General features: G+C 42.8%; 1 protein-coding gene across 2 annotated transcripts in view; it reads left to right on the top strand.

Annotated features, from left to right (window-relative positions):
- vti1a (vesicle transport through interaction with t-SNAREs 1A) overlaps positions 1-23788 on the top strand; it is a 156738-nt gene that overhangs the window by 4986 nt on the left and 127964 nt on the right. For both annotated transcript variants that reach the window (XM_083787104.1, XM_083787105.1), the window contains exons 2-3: positions 7719-7777; positions 8917-9027. In XM_083787104.1, the coding sequence (XP_083643230.1) occupies positions 7719-7777; positions 8917-9027 (170 nt within the window). The remainder of the gene's footprint in view (positions 1-7718; positions 7778-8916; positions 9028-23788) is intronic.

Genomic DNA, 23788 nt, shown 5'->3' with positions numbered 1-23788 from the left:
TTGTGTATGAGAATCCCTCGTTTTGATGTGGCCTTCCAATCACACCTCAAAACGGAACCGTTTACTGGCCAATAACACGTGCATGGCAAATTACAACAAAAAAAACCTCATTGTGGTCTGTCCTTTATTTCAGAGTACCCCTGGCCTGTAGTTGTAACCCACTTTGTTCTTACCATAGACCACTCTAAATCCTGTAGGACGGAACTATGGATGTCCTGTTTTTGGGTTGTGAATGTGATATGTGTCACTGGCTTCCGTGGCTTGAAGGCTACCCTGTACTGCTGTTATTGATCGATTCATTGAATAATAACAGTTTGCAAAAATAGTACAGTGGTACGATTATACAATGATGCTAAAAGGAGAAAAAGGACGCATGTATGTATAAATGAGGCTTGATTGTTGCTGATGTTGAGCTGGCGTCATGACAGACTGGTTGAAGTGTTTCCTCTGGCTCTACAAGCTCTCCACAGTTAAATAACAGTGAAAAATGGACAGACTTGCTCCTCCAGATGTCTTTGAAAAGGTCATAGATAGAGACTTTAGGGACTTTTGATGTGTGGAGGCCACTGGAGGGTGTGTCCGCATCGGAAATATAAACAAGGTCAGAATACTGTTTCTTGCTTTATGAAATTGTGGGGCCTGCTTGAAGCATCTCAGGTAATCTTAATCTTAATTGTATTTATTTGTTTATGCTCTCCCACCTTTATAGTTCTCAAGCTGCAGTTGTTGCGTTAGCCATCACCAGTGTTGTCAAAGTTACTCTTAAACAGTAATGTATTACTTATTACTTTAAAAAAAAGTAATATAGTTACACTACTTATTACTCCCTGCCAAAAGTAACTAGTTACTGATTACTTTACTTATTACTTTTTCCCCCCTCACCCCCTAACAATTGCATCTTTTGTCCCCAAAAGTCTTTGGATTTTCAACATTAGCAAGTGAATGAGTGAGTGGGACTCAAAGTTTCCCGGTGTGATATTGTCAGTGCCAGTGGATTATTAAACTTTGTACTCTCTGTGAAACAACATGGCCAGGTTCATGGGAGGAGCAAGAAGCTTGTAGATCCACAGCATCATGACAATGTCTGAGTTGAGGAAAGAAAGACCAAAACCAAGCCCAGGGGCTCTGAGTTCTTGTGTGGCTTATGTTCATGCCAGATCAAGACTAGATCTCCTGTATTTGAGAGTGGTTCATACTGTCAGTGTCACTTGAGCTTTCTTTTACTTTAACCAAACATGACTGTTAAACTCGATTGTCACCCAATAACCTTTTTTGTTGTTTATAAGATAATACCTAGATTGTTTTTCATTCGTGCCTCAGCCAAGTCACTTTCACCAGCATACTTTGTGTTAGACTTATATAATGAACACCAAACAGAAATCAATGCTCTATGATGATTAGTCACAGTAATCATCATGGGTGGAGATACATTACATACAGTCAAGAACAGTGTAGTGTATCCCCTTACAGAGATAAACGCTGCATCACTAATGTAGTTAAAGCATGCGTTTGACCAGCAGTTTTCTTTCTATTTATTATTATTATTATTATTATTGTTATTATTGTTATTATTATTATGACAGCTGTCATTTTCATTTCACATATAATAATATTCCCAAAATAGGGTATATTAGATAGATGCAGGGCAGGCTATTCAAATCGTACCATCACCCCTGGTTTTGCACGCTTGTTTTCATTTGTAGTGTGTATGGACCAGCACATGTTTACACGGCACAATTACAGTACTACAGTGTTGTTTGCAATCTGCAGGTTGCCTCTTTTCTGCAAGCTGTGTAGTGTACACTACTTGGTAGTACTGCCTCTTTTCTGCAAGCTGTTTAGTGTTTACACTGTTTGGTAGTACTGCCTCTTTTCTGCAAGCTGTTTACACTGTTTGGTAGTACTGCCTCTTTTCTGCAAGCTGTTTACACTGTTTGGTAGTACTGCCTCTTTTCTGCAAGCTGTTTACACTGTTTGGTAGTACTGCCTCTTTTCTGCAAGCTGTTTACACTGTTTGGTAGTACTGCCTCTTTTCTGCAAGCTGTGTACACTGCTTGGTAGTACTGCCTCTTTTCTGCAAGCTGTGTACACTGCTTGGTAGTACTGCCTCTTTTCTGCAAGCTGTGTACACTGCTTGGTAGTACTGCTCATAATTGGGACAGCTCCTTCTGCTTGTGGGCTGCTGGGCTCCCACAAATTTCACCCTACTCAATAGCGATAGCTCAACTTCTCTTGAGCAGCTATTCCACGTCGTCTCCTGTCACCCCTCTGTGTCAAATAAGCACCTACTGTATGAATGTACGTACAAAGCCAGTAAAGCCATCACTGTAAAAAAAAAAACATTGTCCTGTGTCCTCTGCTACCGGCAGAATAGTTTGCACTCAAATTTAAATGATCTTGCTGATTAAGAGCTTTCTCTGCTTTCTATTCTGATGGCTCAATTTTGCCCATGGCTCAAAAGCCCTCGGAGACAACAGCTACACACAAAGGGTCATTGTGTCATTTGTTTGCATGTCTGTAGCATTCTGCACTGATGATGAACTGAGCATCATGAGAAATGAAATGCCCATGACTGTCTTTGACTGCATGTATTACAGTACATTCATGGAACATTGCAAGAATCAAATTAATGCATGTTTGGATATTTATTTTGTTCTGATGCCCACCTCTACCAAAAATGTATGGTCAAAGGAAAGGTTGGAACAAGAATACGATGCCATTCGCATCCTTAAACCTGAAAGTAATAATTCTCTCCCCTCTTGTTAGGAATGTGTATGGAAAAGACTAAGAGAGAAGCCTGTCAATCATCGGTGCATAAATATTGAGTGCAGATGAAATAAAAAATCTTCACTCGCCATGCCCAACCTTATATATATTTTTTTTCTTTTTTTCACCTGTCCTGCACTCTGTTTACAAAACTCTTGCTCCATCTGTCCATCCAATGCGTCCGTGCGGCGGGCTGTAGTCCCAGTAAATATCCATGCATATTTCACGGCCCAACCTCTCAGGCCCGAATCCGCACAGAGAATGAGCACCGACTCACCTTGCAGAGAATCGCCTCTGGCTGTTTACTGTGTAGGCTGTGAGGTTGGACACAGGTTTTAAAAATGAATTTGAGGACTGGCAAAAGGCAACGTAGACCCACAAGGTCTAAGAAATGAAGATCTTGGTTGTTTGTTTCTTGCATTGGTTGTTGCTATCCCACCACTGATAGCCTTGTGATTCGTCTTTGAGCTGGAAGTTTTGTCAAGTCTGCATTTCAATTATTGAAAATGCTGGTAATTATTTATCCAACTTTGATGGACTGAAAGGTTTCACCAGTGATGGATAGCTGATCCAGTAATTGTTGTCAGCTGAACAGTCACATCTGGGAATGATGTCCAAAATGTAAATGGATAAAAAAGGAGTGTACTTGACTTGAGGTTCTGTAACTTGTGAGGCAGGAAATGGAGATGGTTCATGTCAAGTGGACCTTATATCCACTTAGGTGGAGTAGGAACCACATAAACATTGTATTTATTATTATTCAAAAATGTTCCACTCAACACAGACAGATATTTATGCTCGGATAATACAGAAAATAAGCATTAGTAACAATTTATTTAAAGCCTAGCATGTACTGTAGTCTGTGTATGCATTATAGTAGAGTTGTTCCGATACCGATACTAGACTAAAGTACTCGTACTCGAGTATCTGAACCGGGCCCGATACTTTGAGACGAGTACTACAACATTCAATTGACACTGGCTGAACGCTCAATGCAACGGGAGCAAGTCTGACCCAACACGGCAGCAAAATGAGCAAAGCGCCCAAAACGGCTGATCTACAAGCATAAATGACAACTGACAAGTGTAGACGGGAGGTGGTAAAATAAGTGGTTACTCAACAAAAATAAGAAGTACTCGTATCGGTACTCTGTATCGGCGAGTACTTAAAAGAAAGTACTCGTACTCGTACTTGGACTGAAAAAAATGGTATCGGGACATCTCTACATTATAGTCTGCTTGTAACATTACAATTGCCGTTTTAAGCACTCATAAGTACTCATATGATACTCAATATTTATAACAAAAATCATTACACATTTTAAAGCATTTTATAATATCGTATAAGTATATTAATAACTTGTTTTATAATAACTTATAATTCATACATCATAATTGTGATTATTTAGTCGGGGTGACCGCATGATCAGGCCCCACCGAACCTGACACAAAGTTCCAAGTACATCCTTGCAAGCAGTGAAACGACACCCCCCTTCCCTCCGGTAGTTCCGTGACTGACTGTATGTAGATACATTGTTGTTTTTATCTATCTCTCTAAATCAGAACTTCATGGCTTATGGAACGTTTCAGATTATGGTCCGGAGTTCAAGGTAGTTGAAGGGAAAAGACCCAAACAAGATATCTCCGGATTGACCTTCATACTTCCTTGAGGATGACACCTGCTGATTTTGGTGGCCCATGACCTTCCCTCTTGCGCCAACCATAGGTCACGACAAGTTTTAAGGGCCTTTCTTAGGCGGAGGTGAGCGGGCGGGGTCGACATATGCCCTTACTGGGCTGCATTTAAGACACTTGCCTGACACCTGACACCTGACTTGTGTCTGAACACAGCTTTGATGGATGTGTTCTGCCCCCCCATCCCCACCATCAAACAAAATGTTTGGTCAAACCATATGAGCTTCCATTGGAAATGCATTGGACCGGCCAATAAACACAGACGCAAGACAGGTGTCTTGAATTTGTGAATGCCCAGTCCAAGGGCATATGTCGTCCCCACCCGCTCACCTCCGCCCCACTCCGTCCTGGTGCTGCGGCCATCTTGGAAACTAAACACAATGACAATATAAACAATGGGAGAAGGGTGGGGCAGAGAAAGGCCCTTAGGCAATAAGAGTTGTAGCAAGACAGAGTTCTGAGAGGGTGTTCAGGATATGTGGTGCATACATACAAACTGAATGTTGTTGTTTCTCCAAGTTGAGTTGTGACTCTGGGTTCAGAAAGCAGTCTTGAAAAATGAAAAGTCTGGATGGTTTAAGATCTAAGCTTAAGCTATACAACTTTACACAACTAGGGCTACTATATTTTTGAAACCTTTTGAATATTTTTGCCTGCTAGTGGGTAGTGGCGCACCCCCGATTCAACCGATATGCCCATGGAGGTCTCTGTATCTGTTAGTCCTCGTCCCTTTTGTGCCCATTATGGAGAATTGGAGAACCTGATGTCATCAGTATATCACCATAATGGGCTTGGCCCCTTTTGTGCCCATATATGGAGCTGACTGATTTGTTTGCACCTGATGCCATGATGTCACATTGAGGTTGGACAACACACTCCATATTACCAGTAAGACGTCCTGAAGGCTGAAACAACAGAGCTTCTTAATACGGCACAGTTTAATCTGGTGTCCGTGAGTTCAGATGTCTGGAGATCAATCATTCTGTTGAGCTGGTTGAGTGATCATTATGAGGTCAGATCATATGGAATTAATTCTGTCCTGGCCATATATGGAGCGTGTCTTGAGTGTACAGGGTTTGATTGATTGATTGAAATATTTATTAACAGTTTGCAGAATTACAGTATTTCAAGCACAGCTCAATACAAAGACTGTTTTTTTTTTTTTAAGATATTTTTTTGCGGCTTACGCCTTTTATTGGTTTTTTGAAGGGACAGACAGTAGGCTGACAGGAAACGGGAGAGAGATGGGGGGATGACATGCAGTAAAGGCCGTGTCGGGATCGGGAGTCGAACCCGCGGCACACTGCGACTGGATTACCAGTCGGGTGCCCAGACGGTTACGCCACCGCCTGGGTAATACAAAGACTGTTAACTGTGAGTGGACGACCCAATAAAGCAATACACTTGTTTACAAGAGGGTCCACCTTGTTCAATTCTCAAAACATTTAGAGACGTACAAATAGACACTTCTATATAGACAAAGAACAGAACAGGAATTCATCATAAAGGGGGGGGGGGGATTCAGATTTTACGGGGCCAGTTTCGAATTGCAGCCGTCCGTAGGTACCTTTTGAGAGCGATTTTGAAGGAGTCAAGGGATTCGCATGTCTTAATAACTGTTGGTAGGGCGTTCCACATTTTGGTGGCATAGGAGCGAAAATAATTTAGTCTCTTGTTTGTGCCGAATCTGGGTTGCACATTCCCTCCCTCTGGTCTTGTGGGTGTGGACTTCGGTCAGATGCAGTCAGATGCGGTCAGATCAGATCAACATATGGAATGAATTGATTCTGTATTGGGCTTGGCCATATATGGAACGTGTCATGTGACGGACGGATAAAGTATTTGATAGAGAGGGAGACAGTGTAAAGACCTAATAACTGGACGGAGTAATATCCACTTTCTTGGTAGTAGTAAAGACTCAAGCAGCAGCTGCTGAATAAACTTCATCTGATTGATTTGTTCAGCGAGGATAGCACAGCTAGCGGTACCTTTATAGGCCTCTTAGTCTTGTTTGTAACTGTACTTTTTATCTAAATCTTTGTTGGGGCTCGCTGAGATGAAATTAAACATTTGGTGTTATTCGTGAGTCATAGCTATACAAGTCATGAGCAACATGCAACACTAATGGAGATAAATGTGAATAATTTTAAAGCGCATATTAAGTACTCTTGGCTACATGGCGCCTATTTGTTTGATAAAAGTAAAGTAAGATAAACACAGGTAAACAGACTGAAGCTGCAAAACATTGTATGCTGTATAGACAAATCCACGTCTCCATCTAGACGTGGATTGGAATCCACCTAGGCTATATTGTACCCTACTGTAGGTGACCGGACCGGGCCGTGTAACGCTGTTGTCGACAGTCGACTACAGTATATAGATCATTAGAGAAGCAGAACATGCTTTTAAAATCGTACACATCCATCCATAATATAGATTAAACAGGCACCTATAAACGGACAAAAACAATCGCATAAGATGTTGATGACTAAAATGGACTTGCCTAATCACTCTATTAACTGTCATCCATTAACCATGGCGTCCGTAAAATTGTCAAAAACAGCTAAAAAAGATGTACAAGATCAAAATGCATCTGCTCTTCTCACAATTCTCTAAAATGGGGCTTAATTTGTTAAAACAATCAAGCACCTTATAACGCTAGTATGCTACTCACGTTACCTCTCATACAACAATGTTCAGCATAGCACAGAATGGGCACGAGTGTGCACACACACACACACGCATGCACGCGCACACACACACACACACACACACACACACACACACACACACACACACACGCACACACACACACACACAGGCTTCTTAGGAACATTGGCAAGTCCTAATGAGTTTCAACGGGTAATGTGAAGTGCAGCCACGGGGTGAGGCGCCGAACAGCGCTTTAGTCATCCTGAGTGGGACTCAAGACTTCTGGCAAGCGAGCAAAGCTGACACCTCCCTCTCCCTTTGAGTCAGGCACGAGGTGTCTCAGTGCCTCTCCTCAACACAGCCCCAACAAAGGCCCTCTCGTACACGCCAATAAATAAGAGACATCAAATGTGGGCTCTTCGTGCTGAGAGAATGTGTAAATATATCTTCAAATGCGTCCTCGTGTGTTGTTTCCTTTCTCTCTCTCCCTCTCTCTCCATTGCAGGGGAGTTTGGTTTTGTCATGAAGCACTGCTGCTCCGTCGACTGATCAATATGTTGCTGTGTTTTTTGTGTGTGTGTGTGTGTGTTTTCTTCCCCCTTTCAGAAGAGAAGACGCAGCTGGTTCTAAATGTCGACAAACAGCTTGAAGAAGTCAGAGAGTTGGTACGTCTTTGATCAGTAATTTTCTGCTCTTCCCATTTCCTAAATAATTTACACAAGGGTGGGGGAGGAGACGATTGTTTTCAACCGGCGCCAGACGAACGGCACCTGTATTATCCTGGCGGTGACATGATATACACACACACGCGCTTCATATGGCAGAGGGGAGGCTTCCACTTCGCTACTGGCGTGATTACATTTCCTGTAATTTCCTCTTTAGCTGACATCCCGTGACACATTTCATGCCATTATCTTGAGGTGCCGGTGTGCACGTCTCATTTAAAAAAAAGGAGAAAGTCAACTGACAGACAAATTGTTGTCGCAGTTGTCTTATTATGTCACAGTTATTAGTTTCCTAGCAGACATGCCGTTGGAGGCCTGTCTAGCCATACGTCAGATGTACTTTGACTTCACGCTGTACAACAGTGTTCGGGCCCCTGCGTGCATCTTTTACAGTGAAGGGTCCTCAAATTTTGATTGTGTATTTACAGATCCACGGTTTTGCCTGACAACTTTTTTTATCAAAGTTACGTGACACTAGGATCTAGCAGTTATGTGTATTATATTTGTACACAAACATCGGAATAAATTAAAATTAATGCCAATGAAGTACCTCATTTCAAAATGTCAAACATTTTCACAACTGTCAACATGTCTTGCTGTCGAGCATCTTTTATTTTTCCATAGATGCCAACATTTGGCATCATTACAGTGACACTTATTACAATGAATATGGTTACTAAAGTAAGGAAGTTTAAAGTTTTGAGCAGCTGTGAATAAATTATTTTAAAACATATGTACACGTACCACTGTGACTTAACATTGATGCAAAATGTAATTGTGATCGTCCATTTTGAGTCTTCTTTTGTGCTTCCCTGTATAAAGCTGTACTGTTTGTATGTCGCAAACTTAATTTATGTTGCTTGCCGACAATAATTTTATTTCAAGCTTGGGGAGGGGGGAGGGGGGGGGGGGGGGTCGCGAGACATGGCCAAAGCATTTCCGGGGGTCCCGAGCTAAAAAGGCTCAGAACCCCTGGGCTAGAGTGTAATTTCCGCTACGTTTAATTGCCACTGTTGTACGACAAAGTAGAAGACAGGACCTAAGTGGTTAATGCAGTGATTGGTGTGGTGGTGCTGCAGGTGGAGCAGATGGACCTGGAGGTGCGTGAGATCCCTATCCAGAGCAGAGCCATGTACAGCACCCGACTGAAGAGCTACAAGCAGGAGCTGGACAAACTGGAGAAGGACTTTGTAAGTACTGGGGTATTTCCACACGTCTGTGAAGAGACATACACACGCATACAGCGATGCCCAGGCCAGTAGCACCATTTATACTAGGGCGTGCAATCCAACTATAAATTACACAAATCTATCTGTCCTTCTGTCGTATCTGGAGAACCGATCGCCTTCATACTGATGTGTGCACTGGTGAGATGATGCCACAGTGTACACATGCAGTGACTTCACAGCGTGCCGAGTGTGAAGTCTGTCTGATCGGCGGTTCTCCAGACCTGTACGCAGACTGCGCTCTTATGTGTGGCACAATTGCATGTAAAGTCAATGCAAAGGTGACAGTTGCCTGCAAACAACCCAAAATGCACGCTCAGCCACATGCACTCACACGCACGCACGCACACACACACACACACACACACACACGTACACATTGCGGAGTGCGGATCACGACATTCCTGACTTTTGTTTTCATTGTTTAATTCACTGTTTTTGATCACTTTTAACCGTCATAATCCAACCGACGGATTGCTAGAACGTGTACACATGTCCTATCCTAGCGCATTTTCATTGATATCAAACAAGAGAAAAATATTCTGTTTTTTTTCTCCTTCTGCACCATACTCCTTGCTCTTCGCGCATGCGCGTTGTCGTTCACTTCCCTGTTTACGGCTCAGAAAGAATGCCTCTGGGAAATTGAGGCGCAATGCAAAGTCTATGAAAGGCAATGGCGGCGTCCGTGTCTCCCAGTTACCCGCTGCTGCTGCTGTCGGGACAGTGGAATATTTTTGGACACTATTACAAACGATCACACTATTTTAAGGCGGATTTTCATGAAATGGAACGACAATCGCCGGGCGGTTCTTCAATGGTTAGTGAAAAACAACGCCAGTCAAATGGGGATTATGATTAATTAATTGCGCAGTCTAAGTGTTAAATTAAATCATTTATGTATTATGTATTAAATAAATAAAAAATATATAAAAAAAAAAGTAAAAGTTGTGAAAACATCAAGATTGGCTATTTTCACTAGTTTGGGTCCCGGTGCAACATCTAATTTCTCTTTTGGGTCTCGAGCTACTAGTATAACTAATTCTCTCATATTCTGTAGATGGTTTGTGATTCTTGAACCAGTACCCAGTCTTTATTGGCTGTTACTTTCAGATCAAGCCATCTCATTGGCCTTTACCCAATAATGACCCTCTCAGGTCCTTATCCCGAACTCCATTCCTAAACTTAAGCATAATCCTATAACCTAATCCTATAAGCCATAAACCTCATGCCTAAACATAACCATTTGAACAATTTACCAGAATTTAGGTCGGCTTCGCTCAACTGACTGGTCACGCAAATCCGCACGCATTATAGCCATAAGTATGATGTCATGCCATCTCTGGAGGAACAGCTACTTACTAATCTGAACAATATGAAATATTAAACATCAAGCTAAAAGTCTGAAATTATGCACACATGCATACATTATGCACATGGATGGCGATCATTTGTTTATCACAGCCTTATGTATTCACATTTTATCGACTCTTTAATTGAATAACTAGATTAACATTACCGTCAACTGTCAACCTTACCGTCTTGTTGGGATTTTCCAGTTGTGTGTAAGGAGGGGCTAATTGACTAAGCATTTTCTCAGCATGTACAGTATCTCTGTCATTGCTGTCAGGTTAATTGTTTGTTGGCCAATTGCGTACCTCCTGTACAATACTTACCGCTCTTCACAGTCTCCAACACGTGCCCCTGTTTACAGAAATTGTCTCCCAGTCTGGCAGCTTACTTTCACAAGCTTACTCCGAACACTGCCTGCCCCCACCATCTCACACACATGCACGTACGCACGCACACTATCAGACCTAAACTGAAGGTCAGTGGTACGTCTGCTTCAGTTAATTCAGAGTCTGTTTTTTGAAGTTGTGAGCGCCAGTGCCCGCCGAGAGCAGGCCTGTGTGTGTTTGTGTTGACTGTATAGTCAGTGTATACAGAATCTGACCTTGTTTAGTAATTCATAAATAACCATGTCTGGACTTGATCTACAACCTCTATCAAACCTTAATGAGGAAGCCCGGTCTTATGGGCTTTGTCACTTGCTTTGTACTCCAAATTGTTGCCTCGCCGAATTTGCTCAAGGTTTTTAAAATGAATAATCGATATTTGCTCACACTTCCTGAGAAACACATTTTCCAAATACTACTTTTTGATTTGTTTGGGGGGTTTCTTTTCTTCCAATTTCACCTTATTATTTGCAAAGATATCTATTTTTTATACACATCCTTGTCTTATAATGAAATGTCATTATTCATACATTTTATTTTCTGTTGTATAATATGATTACTTTGCTGATAATGGCCCTTAGTAGTATTGCCCCTTTAAAGTTCAGCTAAATTGAAATAACTTAGCCAAAATACTTATTTAGCCTTTTGTATCTGTCTTTGGATTTTTATTGTATTTCTGTTTGAATTAGTAACTTATTTTTCATGGCTGAAATCTGCAAAAACCTTTATGTTGCAAAGTGGTCTCATCCTCCAACCTGGCAACAATAGCACCAGCTTGCTTCAGGAATACCTGTTGACAAAACAACCGAACTGCAAAGCTCACAATGCATTGCATTAGACATATTTGGAAATCATAGCTGTTGGGTGGAATCCTTGCCAAAAAAAAGTTCCCTTTTTTATTATTCTTATATTACAATTTAAAATAGTGAAAATAGATGATTTACTTTACAAGCATTAACAACAACACCTCGCATCACAAGGCGTTGTGAGCTTGTGGATCTGCGAAGGAGCAGGGTATTACTTTACAAAAAAACAGATATTAAATCTATAAAATATGGATATAAGAGGTTACAATGTTCCCCTATAATGACATGCCCAACATTGGTTAAAAGTGTTTCATGTCTAATTGTATCGGCAGTATAGGAATAATGTTTTATTTGATTGTATCCAGATGAGAATAAACCAGGGACTATTTTAGGATGGGCGAGGAATCCAAAGTTACCCTGCATTCCCAAAAAACATGCGGCACAAACAAGTAAACAGGCATTGAAAATCCTGCTCTGACGGCAATATCGGTGACCAGTGATCTGCCGGTACGCTGCAGAGTTGTGTGAACTCGGATCACACGGGATCTGTGCACCGAGCGGGCTCGCTTTCCTCACCGTGGGCATTTAATTGGGCCCACGTTTAATCTCTTCGCTCTCCCCCTCCATCCTTGCCGTGGTTAATTATCAAGCAATTGACACCTGCTGTGCCGGATATTGGTGCTAATTTGCATCGCTTGCATTTCTTTACAGCTTGCGTTATGGCTCGGATTGAGCGGAGCTTCTCACGACAACAGTATGCAGTATAATAGGCTGTATATGTTTTTCATAATCATATGTTTTTTTAGCAGATCTACAAGCTCACAAGGTCAATGGTCAAGTTGAATAAATATTGAGGGTTTAAGTGGTACAACATACAAATGTGTTTCTCCGTCACAACCATAGACTGTAAAAAATATGGACAAAGCGTTCTCCGGGTCTAACATGAACGTAAAATGAAGCCTGTCAGTCTTTGTATACGTTTGGGCCCAGCTGGCCCATTGGCTGGCCCAGACAACGAGGCGGGACTTCCCCCCTTCTTCTCCGTTGGTTTTCATTTTGACTCGAGTGGGAGGGGAATCCCGATCATAGACTGTAACGGTAGCCACGCCCCTCAGAACATACGCGACTTTATGGTCATTTTTTTCATAAATGGGACCATAATTTTCCAAAAAGAATATTATGACATTAGAAATGAGACTTTAAACTAGTGACTGGAAGCAGAATGTATTCATGACCATGTTTATTAAGGTAATACAGTCTAGGTGAAGTTGGGCCCAAATACATGGACCTCTATGGGGCTATGGGTTTTTCTGGGTCCAATGACAGCGCCACAACAGGCCATTATATGAACTTTCAGGCTTCACAAAATATCTGTCTGACTGCCTCCCTGGTCACAACCTCCCGACCGTTGTTTTAGTTAGTTTTCTTGTGTTTGTTCACTCACTGTGTTTTGTTATGGCATTGATGATAGTGCTACAAAGAGAGAATCAACCAGGTGCTCGATGGAGGTGCAATAAAAGTTTAAAAGTAAAGTAGCTTCAAAGATCAGTGGGACTGGAATACTAGAGAAAGCAGATCGCTGCCTTTTCTTTACTGATGATAGTGCTGTTGAGAATTGCGGGTCCCTGCTTCATCTCTCTCCCAGCTAAGGAGTCAGTGGCCTTAAAAGACCGCTGCTCTAAAGCTTATGAACAATACAATAGATTAATGTACAAAGCTGTTTGTACTTTTTAGAACTTTAACTATGATACTATATAATTCCTTGGCGTTACAGGCTTTAGCAAATAGAAAATCGGTTAGAGTTGAACCAAGCAACATTTTCAACAAATGAAGGACAAATGAAGAAGAAAACCCCCCAAAACATTTGCTTTATTGTCACACAGTTGCGACACGATGCTGCTCTCTTATTTTCATAGAATCATTTCCACATTTCAGTATTTGTGCTTTGCATCACTACGCTAACCTGACGCTGCCAGATGGGGGCGGTATTGGGTAACCATGTTCCCTGTGTAGCAAGCTTTTTGGATCTGGCAGCGTCAGGTTATCACTACCCATCATGATCCCCAAATTATCCTCTGGTAAATGTGATGCAAGTGTTCCCAAAGCTCCGAATTCAGTCGCCCCTCAGATGTGCCAAATGCTTTAGCCGAAGCCCAGGCCATGTTGTAACTTCCTCCGGGCCCCAAGAGCGCACGGCATTGGGCTCTGAAGGCCTCTACTAGGAGGGTAAAAAAAAGGCCATCTCCTCTCCTTTTCATGTAAAAAGCTGTGGTCTTTGTTGTGCTTTCCCAGGATATCAAGGCCCTGTCAACCCGCACCACAACCCCATTTCCGCCACTCCATCCCCTACCAGACTCCTGGGGGGGTGCCCCCCCGTTCCCCTACCCGACTGCTCTCTCATCCTCTTGCTCACCCACGGTTTGAAGTCTTCCTGCCACCAGTGTGCCATATTGAGACCCTGTTTTTGTCCGTCCGTCCCCCCCTTCCAGAAGGGGGCCTGAGTCAACATCGTTAACCCTGCCATTTTATACGGGGTAATGTGTCAAAAATAACAAACAGTTATCAGAGATGTTATTGTGTGTGTGCATGCGTGCATTCTCTCTCGCTTTCTCTACACACACATATGACCATCTGGTTGACAGCTTAATTTTGATAATAGAGGGCGAGCTTCAACTGAAAATCCTAAACTGTGTGTGTGGGGGGGAGGGGGGGGGGACATGGAGATAACCCCAGTTTGATGGAGGCGTTGTGTTTAAGTTGCGGGAAGCAGAACGGTATGCCTTTTAGCGATGACTTTGATCAGGCAGTAGAGAGGCCTAATGGAGGATTAATTTAATGAAATCTATTGGCTAAACAGAACCTCCATCTTCAAAGGGCCGAGTTTTGGTCTGCCCTGATGGGGGTGCACGCACATCACCCTATGCTATCTCAGGATGCACGCCGATATGCTGAGTATGACTTCATCTCTAAGATTGTTCAAATGGAGGGTTCATTTTATACTCTCAGTCAGGGTTAACTTGATGCTCAAACAGAACCTTGCTGTGTAGGGCAGTGGTTTCCAACCCTTTTCTGGATCAGGGCCCACTTATATAAAATCCTGAAGGCCCACCCATCACCTGAAATGCTGCCGTGGTAAGTGGTCAGATGGGTGTGCTGGCCGCATGCATTTTCAGAGCATCACATAATGAAAACTTTTAAAGAAAAAATAACATGGCATGTATTATTATTATTTTTTTAGTAATGAGTACTTTTTCCACCATGACATGTCCAAAGTAGGTCGTTTCACTGTCGTCTTAATGACACCATTCAGCATTAGGTCCATCTACTACTGCATGTTTGGAACATCAAAGCCTAGACTTACTTGTCCTTTGCAAATATTTCTTCTAGTCTATTTCATTTCTGTAGATGTGTTGGTTCGGGCGCCTGAGGGGAAAGGAACTGGTTGGAATAACGTGTTCCTTCCACGCACTACGTCCAACCAGGGAAACTCCCCCCTGTCAGGTGTAAAGGAGCAACTTGGACACTCAGGCATGAAGGAAGCATGAGTTCATGTCCGTTTCTCTCCCCAGGTTGGCGTAGGGTGTGTAGAGCCCAGGATCACATTAGATAATTGACACATGGGTGAAAAATGGGTTACAAAATCGTGAAAAAAGATAGCATAGCTGTACTGTATTTTTGTGAGGGGCACCAGCCCCTCCAACGCTTGGCTTTTCATTGTGACGTCATGTGGCAGCCAAGTCTATGGACTTTTTAATGTTTGCTTTAAGCATGCCTCATCCGTGATGTTGTGTGGCAGCCAAGTCTATGAACTTTGTGTGTGCCCCCAAGTGCCCTTCACTTGTACAATTAGTTCAACTAAGTTCCATTGTGGTGTCAAAATGAGAAGTTATGCTCAACGTTCAGCACTCTCCGTAAGGAACTTCCTAGATGAACACACATCTGAACTGCACTCTCTGTAAGGAACTTCCTTGATGAACACACATCTGAACTGCACTCTCTGTAAGGAACTTCCTAGATGAACACACATCTGAACTGCACTCTCTGTAAGGAACTTCCTAGATGAACACACATCTGAACTGCACTCTCCGTAAGGAACTTCCTAGATGAACACACATCTGAACTGCACTCTCTGTAAGGAACTTCCTAGATTTTCACACATCTAAACTGTATCTTCGTATTTTTAACTTACTGCAGTTGCAACAGCAGAAATCAGTCCATCTTAAATTAACCAAGTTATACACAGAACAAAATAACAAATCTAATGTGCATTATTTATTAGATTTTCTGCAAATATTTCTATCTGCAGAATTCAATTATTAGTCAACAAAGGGTTTTGAAATTAAATTCACAGGTTGCTGTTGCTTCTAAATACCCTCCAAAGAGCCGCTGTTCCTCTTCTCTGCAGCAGATGGCGACATTGCTCCAGGAATTCAGGCCTAGTCAGGCATATGACAAAGGCAATATGGTGCCCATTTACCAATTAGAGTGCTTTCTTTCAGTTCTATGGGTGAATTTGCTATGATAAGTCTCTACCTATTGCTATACCTGACCTTAGCCTGTGTGCTTTGGCATAGAGCTCATGAACAATTAATTGACAAAGAACTGGTGTTGTGAAGAAGGCTCCCATGGAATTGTATGCCCTCACATACCCCTGAGTGTGATGCTAAACACAAATAAAAAGGAAAGAAAAGGTTGTGAATATAAAGGTGACATTTCTTCTCTGTCTGTGGTAGTTGTCAGTTCCTAAGCCCTCTCCCATCCAATCATTCAGGTTATTTCTAATTCAACTGTTAAGTGTCACATTAGTTTTTCGCATATTTAAGGCCTCAGACATTTTCAATCAACACACAGCTTCCAAGTTCAAATGTTAGATGTTTATTCATTAAGGATCCTTGACTCTGTTAATTGCCGTTTAGTGTTTATTCAATATCAAGCTTAAACGACTTTCATTGCTGGTGAGAATAGATCACATTCTTCTGTCTGTAAGTGCAAATTGGTGCCAGTGCTGGTCAAGGCAGTCCTGTTGAGGCTGTGACGGTCGTTGCACAACTTATTTGAATTTGGACACATTCATTTCCTCGTTTTGAATGGATAGGAAGTATGGACAGGTTTTATAGATCCGTGTGACAAACGGTTGTTGACGATTTCTTCAGGGACCATGATATCATTGAATCCTGAGTGTTCTTGAATTGCATATCATTATCCATATTTGTCCTCTGATATTAAATTACTAGGCCAACCGTCATAGGAACGGTTGCCCCCGTAACCTCAAGTATTTCCTCCTCTATTCAAATAAGTCTATTAGAGCATTGTTGGGGATTGCAGTCACGGTCAAGTAGAATCTCTGGCCTGCTTTTTACTTTCATAAAACCTTTAGACTGAAAGCCTCCCCGATGTCTACCCAGAGAGATAATTAATGCATTTCCAAAGCGTTTACAGAGTCAACCAGCCTTGAAATATTGAACAGTTTATTCACCAGATACACTGAGGTGAATGGAATGGAACACCTTTCCGGCACCGATCCCATAGTTGTTTTCTTTCCACCCGTTTGACTCAATTTAACTGTCTAATAAGTGGTCACCAATGACCTTCAAGAAAAAAAACAAATTGTTAGGGCAAATATTGAGTGCCATATTTCTCCCATGACAATATTGGTTTTAATTCAAATGTGGAATGTAGATGACTTTATGTTTCTATTAAATCTGTTGAGTTCTTGCACTTTGTAAGTCGCTCTGCATAAGAGCGTCTGCTAAATGCCTACATTGTATCCTTCTGCAGAAATTTTAAATTTCTCTCTCTTTTGTTTTTGTTTTCTGTTTAGAGTTTTAACGGGTTGAATTGACTAGGATTGGAGTTGAGGCATGACACTTGACTTTGCTGCGCATAGCCCTGGCTCCATCGCTTGGTACGCATAAAGAATCCTGTCAATGTGAAGTTAGCCATAAGCAACAGCATCCTTTTTTCTGGTTCCAAACCCAGGAGCTATTGGTTTGACTCTGAATCTGAGGGTCATCCACATTCGGTTCATCACCATCAATGAATTAACATTTTTTCCTGGCTTCTTGAGATCCTATACCTAGAATATAAAGACTTGCTGTATTTCCCCCCCCATTGTGAAGCCTCTGGTTGAGGTCAGAGTTCGCTGTGTGTTATAGGTTTTATCAAAAGTAATGTATGATGGTGAACTGACAAACAAAAGAAAGCATGATAATGTCTTCTTATACATTTGGAGAAGAATGAACTAATGAAGTGTATATACAGTATGTTATGTTTCTTGCCCTGGTCTGCTGTAATTATATCTTATTTTGTAAAGTACTTCATATATATTATTATTTTTCTTCATACAAATGAAGTTAATTATTATAAATAAATAGAGGCTCCTCTTAAAATAAATCTACTTCAGATTCAATAGCAAGTAGTGTTCATGGACAAGTCATGGTCATGAAGACGATCCAGTTGTAGCAATTAGTGGTGAACTCATCTTGATCCAGTAGGCTGAGCTAGCAGCCTCAGTAGTCTGTAAATGCAAAGTGGCTTGGCAGAAAGTTTATTCTTTATAGACTCATCATCATAAATGCCTCATCGTAAATACCTTATTTTAAGAGGCAAATGCCGATCATTACTTTCAGATTTATGTTTGAATGGGGGGGGGGGGGGGGGTATAGCTACTTGTAGGAGTTCTAGATGTGTGTCATTGTAATCCATCTTTGGCCCCACATCCTCAATTGCGGTGACTCCTACATGCAGGCGGCATGACAGGCGAACATTAGTTGGATGTTAGACACTTTAAATCGCCTTAGATTGGCTCAACCCTTCTTGTTCTTACTAAATACTCTTGTGCTGGCAAACCATTGAGGAGCAAACGCAGATTACTTCCGTTTTATGGCATGTCGCCTAACAATGGCACCAAAGTCTAATCACGCACGACCGATTATAAAAGACCCATTGGATTGATGGGGGATATTCTGTTTTCCAAGTGCAGATTTAAGATGTAAACAAATCAATCTTTTTCGCTGCTTATGAATTCTGCCTTTCATTCGAAAGCTGTTGTGTGCAGCAACTTTTCCCTGGGCTCTTTATGGATTTAGGTGGCGTTTGTGGCTTGTCGTTGTCCTTTGAGTGGACATGAAGGCAGGAGTCATTACCGATTGAGCGTGTGTGTGTGTGTGTGTGTGTGTGTGTGTGTGTGTGTGTGTGTGTGTGTGTGTGTGTGTTGTGAAGCCATTCTTTCCCATGGATGGTAGTGTGATGGCCAAGGCCTGGGTGAAGGACTGTGTGACAAGAAGGTTGTTGGTCTCCTTCCTAATTGGTGGTGTGACTCATTATTCACAATGTCACACATAAAACAGCATGATTATGTGTGGAATATGTTTGATTGATTTGAATATTGATTGCATGCTTTATTTGTAGTTTTCAGAAAAAGAGCACAGGGAAAGTACAGTCGAATACAAGATCTGCTAAGAGGATTTAAACCCAAGAAAGCCTATGGCTTGTTTCCATTGGGGTCCTTTTGTACTCAACTCATCGGAAAAGTCAAAGTCAAAAGTGATAGATTCTGGTGGTTGTGGGGTACATTTCCTGGTGTGAAATCAATCCAGTTGTCCCTAGAGCTACGGAAATTTGAATTCACTTGCATTATTGTTGAAGTCAAAACTTTACTCCGATTGAGGATATTTGTCGCTGTTGTTTGGCAGTCGCGTACACAGCATGACAATAAACGATACCTTGATCAGCAATGTACTGTATCACAGACACTCAGTATTTTGGTAGTAGCTGTATTCCAAGGAACATGGTGTGTTCACTGTTCAGATACATTCTCAAAGATAAAAACCATTTATTCATTTATTTTGACTGTTTCCTCACTTTCCTGTATATGTACCGGATATTAAAGTGGAGTGAGTGTATATTTCTTCTAAATAAATCAGTGTATTGTTATATTTTATTGTTTAGTAATCGTAACTTTTTTCAGATCACTTGCCTCGCTGTCAGCCCTCGTGATTTACGCGGTCATCTGTGTTCTGCGGCTCGTCGCCGCCAGTCAGCGCTCTGAAAACACGGAACCTGTTATTCGTAAACAGCACCCCGCCCTTCTGCCTCCACTTCTTTATGTTAACACCTGTCTGTGTGGCTCGGCTGATGCACATAATGCCCGGAGCGCAAGTTCTGTTTGTCAGTGTGCAAATTCGGCCCTTATCCGTGCGCACCATCATTTCCTCTCTCGCTTATCTAACCCCACACACACACTACACCACCACCATCACCACCACCAACCAAAAGTCACTGCACTTCCCCACACACACACACACACCAACACTGTGACAGCGATCAGTATAGCTTTCAGACGCTTGTCTGGCTGCCTCTGCCATGAAGTGAAGGCCCTCCCAGGTCCCCTCTTCTGTCCTCGGGGCCCATGTGATTGAGTGACTGGAGTGAGCGGGGGCCAAAAGATAATAAGGGAGGAAATATAAAGACATGGGCCGATGATATGATAACTCCCCCATCCCTCCCCATCTAGTCTCTACACCTCCCCCTCCACCCCCTTCACTTTCTGTTCTTCTCTCTGTCCTACCCCCGTTTCTTCCTTTTTTCCCTTTCCTGACGAGCACCGAGGCTGTCCCACACGCCGGTGTAAACCAGAAGTGACATGTGACACCCAGTCCCCAGTGATGTGCTGACAAGCGGGTACTAGAATAGGTGACACTGTGTATTTCTCTTTTTTTCTCTTTTCTTTTATTTTTTTCTTTTTCTTTGCCAGACTGGCTTAAGTATTTGGTGTGTGTGTAAGGGGAGGGGGTGTCGGATTCATGAAGTATTTATGAAATATATTATGAATCATCTGGTAGTAAGCCTGTGTTTTTGAAGGAGGGTAACAAATGAGCCTTAGAAAGCGGTGGAAAGGGGCCATGGCAGTTGAGAAGCAAATATTGAGGAAGAGGAACTCCTGACACTGTGTCTCTCTCCGGCGCTCGCCGTTGGTTTTCTCCTCCCCTGTTAAAGGCAATGTGTTTACCCAGGGATGAAATCCTTGAGAAGGCAACAAAGTCACCCCACCACTACCAGTGCCACTGCCGCCACCCCATGAAACTGCATTTTCTCCTCTCATCCCTAAGTGCTTCTAATGAGGGAGCGTGCCAGAGAGAAAGGGAGCGGCACTTTTGGTCTCGGTGACCAATGATTTTTGCCTTTTTTTTCTATGGCGTTTTTGAAGCCTGCGGTGGAATCTGACTGTGGCCTTGATCAGAATTGCACTGTGTAAAGGATGAATTAAGGACTTGTTCATTTATCCCAGAGGTTGGGCGCCATTATAGCGTCCTGCAGTGAGACTAAACACTTTTGTTTCTCTTCCGCCTGCTGCCATGCTGCACTCGTTTGTTCTGTGTCGTCAAAGTTTTCTGTGGTCTTACATGCCTTTGTAGGTTTTTACCCTTTTATATAATCTGCCGTTTAAATGACTCAAACAGCAAATTCTCAATAGTTTTTATTTATTTTTACATTTCATATTGTATTTTACAGTATGTGAACGTAGTATTTGAAAAATCTTGTGACTGAACATTGGTCAATTTTAAAATGAGTAAATTGCTATAGGATATCAAATTTCCAAGTCATTCTGTTAAATAATTATGTTAATTGTAGATGTTATGTTCTATCCTTTGTTTTTGTTTGCAAACCCAATTTATACTTTTAGATTAAATAATGTAATCAATTAGTCAACAAACTCTTATGGCTATTGGTCGACTAAGAACACGCTGTAATAATGCATCTGAACTGCTGTACTTAGGCTAATTGAGCCATATTGGACTCAGCTCAGTCTGAGGAAGAATGAGCTCAAAGCATACTGTAGCCTCAAATGAAAGCTACAGGTACACAAAGGCCACTCCCTCCCAGGTATTCATGTTTCTTTTTCTGTAAATTCCTTAGGTGGCACTCTCCTTGTGTTCTATACAGAATTCCACTGCCTCCTCATTCTTGGGGAGACTGTCCACATGTTGGTACAAGCTACAAGCTTATTACAGCTTGTAGATTTTATATGTGCGACCAAGTATAACGGCCAAGCTACGAGAAAAGCCTGGTGTAGCTTGGCCGTAACTCGAGAATCGATGTAGGCCACAGGTCAGCATGAGTTCCCCTTTTATAACCTGCCCATTGACTGTTTCATGACAAATTCCAGCACTAACCTATCCACTCCCAGTGAGTTAGTAAGTGTGTGTGTGTGTGTGTGTGTGTGTGTGTGTGTGTGTGTGTGTGTGTGTGTGTGTGTGTGTGTGTTACATCTTGGAAGGGGACTCTGTAAAATAACGGGGGCCCCTGTACCGGCCCTCATCAGCATCTGAATGTGTCCCCGCGAGTGAAATAAGAAAGTATACATAAATATATAGCGGTAATGATCTGGCTAAGCCCCTATGCATGCTGCATGTATTCTCATGCTAATGAGGGAGCCATTCAGTGACAAACAATGGTCACGTTACCAGAAAAACGCAAAAGGGAGTGAGGAAGATGGCCTTTTCTCCGCATTTCCATAGACGGATGGACTTGCACGCACGCACACGTACACAAGTTCCCCAGCCTCATCTCCTCTTTCTCCCTCTCTCTTTTGTGTCTAGGTGTTTTACTTGTACTTTACACACATGCACGCACGCGCAACGCCTGCTCGCGCGCACACACACACAAACTTCATTTTTAGATAATGCACCAAGAATAGATATCAAACAGCAATGAATCATGAATGGAGGTCAGGAGTGAACATTCTTCCAAAGCAAGGGAAAGGGTTAAAAGTGTTTCTCTTCTTTAACAAAAAAGGAGAGGAATGGAAAGACTGATGGAAGAGTGTGTGTGTGTGTGTGTGTGTGTGTGTGTGTGTGTGTGTGTGTGTGTGTGTGTGTGTGTGTGTGTGTGTGTGTGTGTGTGTGTGTGTGTGTGTGTGTGTGTGTGTGTGTGTGTGTGTGTGTGTGGGGGGGGGGGGGGGGGGAGGTGTTCTTCTCAGCGGTGGGTTCAGTGAACCATATGTAGGTAGCCACAGGCTAATGGGCCGATTGGTCCCTGGTTCTCCAGGTATCCCACACTGCCCACCCCCCTGCGCCCAACTCCCTTCCTTCCTTCTCGCCACTCTCCCAAACACCCACCATCCATTCACCCCTCCCTCCTTAACTCCGAAAATCCCTCCTCCACTTCCCTCTAATCTCACCTTTTTCTCTGGCGCTGACCCGGGGAGGCCCACTTTATTCCCCACTGCACGCCAGAAGCCAGCGTTGTGATCGGAGCCCAGGCCCCTGCGCTGGTTCACATCCCCCCCCCCTCCCCTCTCTCTCTCTCTCTCTCTCTCGCTCATCTCCTCGCCCAGCCTGCCTGCCTCCCCGACGGCTCTGCTCTATTGATTTACTCCTCCAACCACCACTGTCTCTGTGTTTGCTCCACCGGCGCCCGGGCCCCTCGTCTCTATACCTCTCCCTCTATCTCTCTATCTCTTTTGCTCTCTTCCCCTTCCCTCTCTCTGTCTATCTTTTCCTCTTTCTTCCTCTCCAATGCTCTCCTTCACACTGAAGGGGTGGGGGGGTGAAAAAGAAAAGAAGCGAGAGTCAGAGAGGAGGAGAGATGGAAGGGTGCTGGTGGAGGAGGGGAGGGAGGAAGGAAGGAAGGGGGGAATTGAGGCCTTTGATTTTTCATTAGAAGCGGCTCCATATTTTAATATTGGGTTTAATCGGGCCCTCATGCCTTAAAGAAATAACCATTGAGTGACGATCCCCCGGCCTTCAGAAAGAATATGGCGCTTCTTCAATCAAAGCCCTCCTCGAATTTGCTCTTTTGTGTGGAGTTCAGTTACCCCCCCCCCCCACACACACACACACACACACTACACGCACCTCTTCTCTCCCCTTGTCTCCTCGCCCTCTTGCTTTGCGGGGTACAGTCGTTAAGGCTTATTGACTGATCTCGCCTCTACTTAACAATAGAAATGACTTTGACAGGGAAATACACCGCCCATATCACACAGGCAGGAGCATGAAAGCCCCCGTATCAGAACAGGGTAACGCCATCGCCAGAGGACAGCGAAGCCCCCCCCTCCCACACACACACACACACACACCCGAGATAAGAATCCAAGTCTGTTTACTCACCACCGCATATTGCTACGTGTTTTTAAAAACACAGCAACAATACCATATGGCGCGTACCGTACAAATAATATTT

Source organism: Protomyctophum parallelum, assembly GCF_964188405.1.
Source record: "Protomyctophum parallelum genome assembly, chromosome: 17".
In the NCBI taxonomy this organism is placed as follows: Eukaryota; Metazoa; Chordata; class Actinopteri; order Myctophiformes; family Myctophidae; genus Protomyctophum; species Protomyctophum parallelum.
Note: the sequence above shows the minus strand (reverse complement) of the source record. Positions and strands in the feature narration are given on the sequence as shown.